Source organism: Babylonia areolata, chromosome 1, assembly GCF_041734735.1.
Source record: "Babylonia areolata isolate BAREFJ2019XMU chromosome 1, ASM4173473v1, whole genome shotgun sequence".
Lineage (NCBI taxonomy): Eukaryota > Metazoa > Mollusca > Gastropoda > Neogastropoda > Buccinidae > Babylonia > Babylonia areolata.
In genome coordinates this window covers 69,516,718-69,526,717 of record NC_134876.1, presented here as the reverse complement: position 1 = coordinate 69,526,717, position 10,000 = coordinate 69,516,718, and the positions used below count along the sequence as shown (strand labels likewise).

The following is a 10,000-nucleotide window of genomic DNA, read 5'->3' as shown; positions in this document are numbered from 1 at the left end:
CAAAAAGTGATTCTGGTTGCTGTTGTTTTTAAAATCAATGAGCGAAACAATATGAAGAGAACGCTGAACGCTGAACGACTTTAATGACTGAGGCCAACAGCCTGAGACAGAGAGAGAGAGAGAGAGAGAGAGAGAGAGAGAGAGGTATTCTTGAAAGTGTTTTTTTCTTTTGGAAATATTCATTTCATCTGCCTCTTTTCATGCCCAAGAACAGTAATGTTCTCCATTTCAGCAAACAACTGGTATAGGCCTACAGTTACTTTTCATGAATTGAATTTTCTTGCTTATTTTTGATTGTCGAGAAAGTTGCACAGCAATGTGACGTGAAACTGTAAATATCACACAGCAATAGACCTATTAATTTTGTTGTCAGACGTGAACTGCATGCTATCTCCGAACAACTCCCAATCGTGTCCCAGAAAACACCCACTGTTTACCTGTCTGCTTGTTTGTAAACAACGACCCTAAAAACAGGCATTGTAGCCTACATAGGTTCTTTGGCCTAAATCTTTCTTTGTGAATTTCTTGCAGTTTCAGTTTTCAGATTCAAGGTGGTGACAAAGTGCGCGGACTGATCTATGTACATCACACCACATCTGCTGGGAAAAAAAGGCAGCAGATGCCCGATCTTCGCATAACCCCAACCCACTGATCAGGCCTTGAGAACCCTGAGTTTGTGTAAAGAAAAAAAAGCATCACGTGCAGAGAGAGAGAGAGAGAGAGAGAGAGAGAGAGAGACTCGGGGAGAGAGAGAGAAGTGAAGGGATGGGGAGAGGGAGAAAGAGAGAGACTCGGGGAGACAGAGACAGAGAGACAGAGATTCTTTGTGTCCAACTACAGATAAGCCCTTCCACGCCCAGTCTTCGCCACAGAGCAAGACACTGCAGTTAGAAGATTTGATAGGACAGCTGAACAACGGAGCATCGTCCATTCACAAATGTTGATGAAGATGAGGCGATAGCTGCAGCTGTAGCAACACCACTACTGTACTGAAAACAAGAACAAAAACAAAAATCACTATGACAACAACGACGACGACAACAATACCAATAATGATTTGTATTTGTATTCCTTTTTATCACAACAGATTTCTCTGTGTGAAGCTCGAGCTGCTCTCCTCAGGAAGAATGCGTCGCTACACTACAGCGCCACCCATTTTTTTTTTGTATTTTTGAGTTATTTGTTTTTCCTATCGAAGTGGATTTTTCTACAGAAATTTGCCAGGAACAACCCTTTTGCGCTGAGTGCATGCTGCACACGGGACCTCAGCTTATCGTCTCATTCGAATGACTAGCGTCCAGACCACCACTCAAGGTCTAGTGGAGGGGGGTGGGGGTGGGGGATATCGGCGGCCGAGCCGTGATTCGAACAAGCGCGCTCATATTCTCTCGCTTCCTAGGTGGACGCGTTACACTCCACTGTATTATTATTATTATTATTATTATCCTTATAATGGTGTGATGGCCTAGAGACAACGCGTCCGTCCAGGAAGCGAGAGAATATGAGCGCACTGGCTCGATCCCCACACGCGCCAGTATTTTCTCCCCTTCCACTAGACCTTCAGTGGTGGTCTGGACGCTAGTCATTCGGATGTGACAATAAGCCGAGGTCCTGTGTGCAGCATGCATTTAGAGCACTCACGTAAAAGAACCATTGACAACAAAAGGGTTGTCCCTGGCAAAAATCCGTAGAAAAATCGACTTTGGTAGGAAAATAAGGTGGTGCTCTAATTGTAGTGACGGGCTCTTCCTGGGGGGAGCAGCCTGAATTTCACACAGAGAAATCTGATGTGAAAAAAGAGTAATACAATACAATAATAATGATGATAATATAAAGTGAGGGAAAGACAGAGAGACATATGAATAAATTTACCAGCCCCTCCCACCCCACTTCCTCCCTCCCCCGCAGCCCCCCCCCTCCCAAAAAAAAAAAGAAAAAAAAAGAAGAAAAGAAAACCAACCAACAAACAAACATACCAATAACAGCCTACAACACCCCCATCCTTTCCCTGTAAAAAAGACACACACACACACACACACACACACACACACAACCTCGATCATTTATATGAATATCGTTTATTAAAGCCCAAATAAGCATTGTATTGGACTGCAGGTGACTGCTTCTTTATCTATGGAATTCTATAATTCATTCATGACTGGTGTTTTAATCCTCCCTCGTTTGCATCCATAATGTATTGTATCCACGGTTGTTCAAGAACAGTTGTTGTTTTCTCTGTTGAGGCCAACATATTTCTTGGCCACCTGTATTAGCTGGGAGCTTATCTGGATACTGATGTGATATATTTTGTCAATGGGAGAAATGAATAAATTTACACAACGTTTCTCTTACCTCAAACAGCGTGGCTTCGTTCTGGGTAGTTTACTACATATTCACTGACATTTTTCCTGATATATTAACATTAGATTGACAGTTTCCGCGTTGACCACAAGGAAATTAATGAGGATATTTTCTCTCGGCAAAACAGTTTGACGAGGGAAAAACGACACTGCAAATAGCCGTTTTGTGAGAGAAAAAACAAAACAAAAAGAAAAACAAAAAGGAAACTGCAAGTTTAAGGGATGACATTTGTGCTGCATGCATATCAGGATGGAAATAGTCGGGACCAATCCTGAAAGTGAAAATCGCAAGAATAAAGTGTAATTATGACAGTTTTAATCTTCCAAAGCGCTGAATTTTCCTCTGACGACATCAGAATGCAGTCTGTTTCCTGAACACATCCGTGTGTGTATGTGTGCGTGCGCGGATACATACATATGGCACTATAGTAACGCATATATGGACACAGAGACATCAGGACACATAGATATACGATGAAAAACACACAGACACGTGGACACATGGACAGAGGGGACACAGACACGTTGACAAAGGAACACACAGACACAGACACACACAGACACAGGCAAAAGAACACAGACAAAAGGGACACATAACAGACACGGGGGGCACAATATAAGCCTAATCCTGTTTCAACTGTCGCCCCCTGCCTGCAGCCAGCCCACCCTGAAGACTCCACGCCCTGAAAGGCGGTCCGGACGTGTCCGATCCGGCAAAACAACGTCTCTGACTCCCTTTCTCCTGCACTTCACACACGCAAGGCAGAAAGCCCTGGGGGGTGCAGAACTGAACCCCGGACCCCCGCGCCGGGCTGGCTGCCTGAAATATGATCATGGGCGAGTGGCGGAGGGGCGCAAGACGCCCAATGCAAACATCACCTGGATGCCACCCTCTCATTTCTCTCTTCGTCCGGGAACCAAAAGGACTGAGGGCCTTGGTTTTGCCACTTACACCGGGGTATCAATGCCTTCAATCACACGTCCAGACGCTCAGATGGCTGTCGCGTGTTATTGTGTTAAAAAAGAAAGCAAGAAAAAAAAAAGAAAAGAAAAAAGAAAAGCTGACTCGCAAAATGTTTGTGCGAAAAAAAACAACATCTGCGGTCTGGTCTAGTCTATCTATACACACAAGGAAAACAGTTCTCCAATCTCTTTTGCAAGAATGAGTAATGTCAATATCTCTCATGTGTCATCTTTTTTTCTCTCTCTCTCTCTTCTTTTCTTGTCCTTATTCCCTGACAGTGAGTGTGTACCTTCATTGTCCAGTTTCTCTCTTGCTGTGTTTGCAGTCAAACGACGTGCCCCTCAATGGTGGACCAGGAAAGAAGCTGGGGGTTATAAACATTTTGCTTTGTTCCTCTTTTATAAGGACTCCACATTAATTTTGTTCCTCCAAATCAGCCCATTTCCTTGCAGTGAACCTTTCTACTCTCACTCCTTTCTTTTAAAGTGGTTGAAATACTTGTCGGTATATACTTTGCACTCTTTCTCCTGTGTCGATGGCTTTGAAGATTATATGGTCTAGTTATATACAGATTGTTTTGTGACATGTGTCGTGGAATCAAGACCATGTTCCGCGAAGACTGAGGCGAGTGGAACGATGGCGAAGCAGTACTGGACAATGACTCACATTCCAAAGCCTCTCGGCTCAGTTAAGGTCTTATGGAATGAAAGCCTCTCCCCCTTCGTGTTGCTATCTGTTGTTGTTTTGTGTTGAAATAGGGTGATATACATGATGATCGCATTTCTTTCTCCTCATTGTCTGCACTCTTCCACTGACGTTACGCTCAAATGGTTTATTCCCACTCTCCTTATATACCTACATCGTCTGTTCGGTCTTTCGCAGTCCTGGCGTCAAATGTCCACCAGGAACTGCTGTTGTCATGAAGCCACTCCACCAGAGGAGACTGTTCGGTCATGTCGGTGGTGTGTCTACAGTGCCTGTTCTGAATCAATGCACAGCAAAATACCACCTTGCTTCTTACTGACAACAACAAGTCGCGGAGGCAGGCTGATTCACTTCGCCGAAGATGGGACTGTCACCAAAGACGATCCCCATCGGCGTGGGAGAAAAAAAAACCTAAAAAAACAAGCAACAACTAAAAAGGGAATAGAAGACATGCGGCAATGCACATGGTCTGTACTTCCCAGCACCGACTGACCTCTCTCCGCCTGACCACTCTCACTCACCACAAAGCCTTGCTGAGCTGTGCAGGGACACTCGTGACTAATGACCCCCCCCCCCACCAACACACACACACACACACACACACACCACGCCCCCCCCCCCTCCCCCCAACACCAACGCACTCTAGACGTGAGAGATCGAAGGCTTTGAAACAGAAAATGGACCAGCTCGTTTCCCATTCCAAGGTTTTGACTTCAAAGTTTCAGCCTGACTGAACCCCATCCGTACATTGTTGGGACATGCTAAAGGAGAAGACGTCCCCGAAAAGGTCTCAATGTATTCCGCACACGCTCAGGCTTTGGGTATTTACCAGCAGAGGAGGAAAGGTGAGAGGCATCCTCCTTTGATAGCTGGCGGTGTGTACCTATCGGCTTGGTCCACCATGACCCCTGGCTTGCCGGCAGTCCGGCCACTTTGAAGATGAGGATGTATCGGGGGTCAACGGTAAGACCCCCGGCACACCACTCTAACGTCTCGCGGGGGGCGTGCCGTGTATGTGTGACCTGTCGGTCCAAGAGGAGAGGTGTGGGGAAGGGAGGGGTGTGGGGAGGGGTGTGGGGGGTGGTTTGGGAGCTGGGGGTGAAGGAACGTGCTGACTTCTCGCAGGGTGGGGTGTGTGTGGGGGGGGGGGGGGGGGGGTGGGGGGGGTTAAAGGAGGAGGGGGCAAGAGGAGCGAAGTTCCAGGTTATAACCAGCGGGGATTTGTTTACCTTCACCAGTTTAAAGACAGAACTGGCTGTCCAGCTCAGAGTATTATTCGTACAGTGTAGGTCTATGTTTGCTTTAAGTATGCGTCGGGACCAAGGTGGCAGAATGGCTAAGACTTTGTTGTCGTGGGTTCTTTTACGTGCGCTTAGTGCATGCTGCACCCGGCACCTCGGTTTATCATCTCATCTGAAAGACTAGCACTCAGACCACTACTCAAAGTCTAGTGGAGAGGAGGGGGAGGGGAAGAGGAAGCAAAAACCATGTCCGTACATGGGGATCGAACCCGTGAACAATCGCTTCCTAATCGGGCGTATTTACCACCAGGCCACCGCTCCACAAAGAAACTGGATATCCCAGGGCATCGGACATTCCCCACCACTCAGACAGTGCAAAGGAGACTTGCTTTCAGGAAAACTCAATATATATAAAAAAAAATCTCTTTCCTTCCTCGATATCTATACAGCTGTGAATAGTACGACTTTGTGAATGGTTCATGTAAAATCATCCATACAGTAAACCCTGTGTGTGTGTGTGTGTGTGTGTGTGTGTGTGTGTGTGTGTGTTCATATCAAAATTGAAAATCCCTTTCCACACAAAGACTTATTAAGAGGACCGATCGAGACATTGAGAAACGTAGCGCAGTGGAACACTGTCCCATTCAATAAAGAATCAAAGCAAACCGAACAGAATGCAGTTGTAAAGAAAGAACTTACTTTGTCACCAGTGAGAACAAGATTACGTCTGTCTTCACTGAAACCATCAGAAGCAAAAAATCCCCATTTTTACACACACGCACACGCACACACACATATATATATATATATATATACATATATATATATATATATACATATTCTTTTCATATAAAGAAAGGTAAGAACTTCTTTGTCAACCCATAGCGAACAAAACGAGGCCTGTGTTCATTCACGGCAGGGGAAGACAACCCAATGTTTTTTAAAACCTCACGAAACAAGACAGTGTCTATTTTCACGCTGCAAACCGCAGCGGTTGTCTATTGTTGAACCACGGATTACCAAGTGGTTTAACTTTAGCGCAAACTGTTTGCCCAACACTTTCCACTGTTGGCTCGCCGAAGGACCGTCGACGAAACGCGCGTACGACAACAAAAAAGTTGTTCTGCAGGGGGAGGGGGGTGGGGTGGGGATTGTGCTGCTGGGGAAAAAAAGAAAAAAAAAAAAAGAAAGAATGCGAGGAATTGCAAGCTTGGCATAAAATTAGGAGAATGCCGCTGTGAAGAACTGAAGGCCCATGTTCGAGTTTATGAGGGGAGATGAAATTGAGCTTCCTTCTTTAATTGAAATTCCAAAAATACCCGCTTCCTTCTTTAATTGAAATTCCAAAGTACCCCCACCCCCCACCCCACAATTCTCCCCCCCCCACACACACACACAAATGTACACATACACACTCTCTCTCTCTCCACAGCCCCACCCATTACCCTTTCCCACTCCCTCCCTCCTTCATCCTTCTTCCTCCATACAGCCCATTTTCTGTCTCCATCTCCCTTTCTCCCTCATCCCCACTCATCCTCTCTCTCCGGATCCGATCTCTTTCTTCTTCTTCAGTCCATGGTTTGAGCATCTCGCTGAGGTATTACAAAGAAACAGTGAAGAAAGCTATATATATAAAAAAAATCTGTTTGAAATGGAGAATCGGGTATGTGTGTTAGCAGATGAAAGGCACTGGAGAAATGTCACGGAGTGTTAAAACCATAGGAGCGAAGGGAGAGAACGACGATGACAAAGGATGAAAGAGAGATATTGAAACACTTGTCTTTTCAAAGCAAACAAACAAGCTGCATTGATTGAAACAGGCTTCAAAGCAGCATCTACAAGCATGCATGCAGGCGCACGCGTCGTGCATACAGACAGACAGACAGACAGACACACACACACACACACACACACACACACACACACACACACACACACACACACACACACAGCCACATGCTCGCACGCGCGAAAGCATCGTCTAATATCACATTATGTGAAGAGACGTTACATGAAAGTACTCTATACTGCAACCGAAGGCACACACACACATGCTGCCTTTTGGTTATATTTTTCGTGTGTTCTTGCTTCTTAGGATTTAGAGGTACTATGCATACATTAGTAGTAGTCGTTGTAGCAGTAGTAGTAGTAGCAGCAGCAGCAGTGGTAGTAGTAGTAGCAGCAGCAACAACAACAACAACAACAGCAGAAGCAGTAGTAAGTGTATATATCGGGTGTCCCAAAAAATTGAACCGATTTTTGACAAGTATTTTCTCAGTGACGAGAAACCGAATTCAATGAAAATTTTCACACAGTAACCTTAGGATATCATCATCCAGTTTGCAAAATATCTAAAAGTTCTGACACAAATTATGCGAGTATTATCAAATTCAAAACAGCATGTCAAAAAATACAATATCAAAGCTGTGCAATGTGACCTTCATCATGTTCATGCCAACTGCCAGGTGTTGGCATCTGTCAATCAATGTCAGTCTATTGATTTTTTTTAATTTTATTGTCGTCTGTATCCAAAATCAGTTCTGTCCAAAGTTTCAGTTTGGAAGGATCAGCCATGCCTTTGGGTGAAAGTGATAAGGTTACTATTGAAAACTGTTTCAAGGAGAAAGGCTGGGGTGGAAGAAGGATCGTAAAGGAATTACCAGGCAAGGGGTGGAGTCATGTCACTGTAAATAAACTTATCGCTAAACTACACACTGCAGGGTCAGTAGCACGTAAAATTGGCAGTGGGAGACCCAAGACTGCATGTTCGGAGGAGAACAAGGACCGTGTTGAGGAACTGATTCAATCCCGGGAGGAGAACCCAGGAATCCACAAATCTCTTAGAGAAGTTGTAAGCGATTAACAAGTGAGCAAGTCATATGTGCAAAGAATGGCGAAATAATTTTACCTGCTACTGACCCTGTAGTGTGTATTTTAGCGATGTCTATTCACAGTGACATGACTCTACCTAGGCTATTTTTAGACTGACACTAATTCAACTAAAACCCAACACAAGACAATTTCTTCCACCCAACATACATAAGAATATCATACGTAAAAGAAAACAACGTTAACAATGAATATATCTATACTCTAAAAACATTTACTTTCGCACAATGCTTTACGATTAACAATTCGTTCAACGCCACCAGCCTCCTAATGCAGGTGGGGGGTGGGGAGGTGGAGGGGCACACAAAGAACAGGAGATCGTGCTGCGGGCTGTGCGCTGCTGGCTACTGAATAACTTAAAAATTTTGCGCATACACCTGCACTGAACACTTGTACTGAACACCTGTTCTGAATCTGAACACACGATCACCCAGGTACGATCTTGCAAGCGGATTCACGTGCGACAAGGGTTCAGCAGAGGCCAGTCAAACTCAGGTTTAACTGTTTGGAACTGTCGGAACATTTAAACATTATTTTTTTTTTATACTAAATATCATAATAATGATAGTATTTATATAACGCTGAATCTTGTGCAGAGACAAATCTAAGCGCTTTCACACCAGTCATTCACACGCATGCATAACGCTAAAACTGAAGAAACTGAAGACAAGGAAGAGGTAGGGGAGGGAGGCTATCTTGTGAACAGGTGGGTTTTAAGACCAGATTTGAAAGAGCTGAGTGCGGAGACCTGACGAAGCGAAAGAGGAAGTTCATTCCAAATGCAAAGTCCAGAGACTGAGAAAGAACGGTGTCCAACATCATCTAACCTTCCCCAACCGAAGTCACGTTTCCACTTTCATCTGGGTGGACTGAGAAAATTCGAAGTAAAAAGCATTTCCCAAAGACACAACACCATCGCCGAAACGAGGTCTCGAATATTGCATCACTGGCGAACGGAAAATCCAACACCTGACCATTCTGCCACGGCGCTCCCATGCATGTTGAAACTTGGGCAAGACACTCCCCACTATAATAAAATTATAACCCAGGTATAAAAAAGGGTTTGACTGCCTGGGTTCTTTCAAAACGGGATACAAAAGAACAAAAAAAAACAACAACAAACAAACAAACAAAAAACAAGAAGAAATTATGAACCCACTTGGGAGAGGAGAAATTGAGTACTTCGACTCGTAGAGTCTTCAAAGCAACTGAAGACAGCAGCAGTCACAAGTGCAGTTTTCTGGCTGATGAATAAAATTCTCTTGTCTTGAGAACAGTTCACTGTGGTTGGAAAAGTGGATGGGTGAAGGAAGTGAGAAAGAATCTAAGACAGTGAGAGGAAAGGGAGGTGGGGGAAAAAGAAATAGAGGAGTGGTGGGGGGGGGGGAGAGGGAAGGGGGAAGTGGGCAGGGTAGGGACGAGGACAAGAGAATTTTATTCAACAGCCAGAAAACTGCACTTGTGACTGCTGCTGTCTTCAGCTGCTTTGAAGACTCTACAAGTCGAAGTACTCAACTTCTCCTCTCCCAAGTGGGTTCATAATTTCTTCTTCTTGTTTTTTGTATCCTATAACCCAGGTAGTCGGGACAGCAGTTGCCTCCTCTGCTGTTTCGATGGTCATGGTCTGTCATACTGTTCTCATGTACTTGTATGGAGTTCATCAAAATACTGCCTGAGTGCAACAAACAAAATGACAGTCCCTGGCAGTTATCTGATGTGATAGAAAGCGGGCAGTCAAATGATATTTATGACAAAAATACAAGAAATCAAATGGCATGAAACAATATAAGTATATGTAAAAAAAAAAAAAAAATAAAAAATAAAAATAATACGAGAGAGAG

General features: G+C 44.5%; 1 protein-coding gene across 1 annotated transcript in view; it reads right to left on the bottom strand.

Moving 5' to 3' along the window:
* The window catches only part of LOC143287750 (thrombospondin-type laminin G domain and EAR repeat-containing protein-like), a 26,729-nt gene extending 22,450 nt beyond the window's left edge, over window positions 1-4,279 (bottom strand). The window contains exons 1-2 of the mRNA XM_076596051.1: window positions 4,184-4,279; window positions 3,027-3,180 (exon numbers count right to left, since the gene is read on the bottom strand). Coding sequence (XP_076452166.1) covers window positions 3,027-3,180; window positions 4,184-4,279 — 250 coding nt within the window. The remainder of the gene's footprint in view (window positions 1-3,026; window positions 3,181-4,183) is intronic.
* Window positions 4,280-10,000: the final 5,721 nt, after the last annotated feature.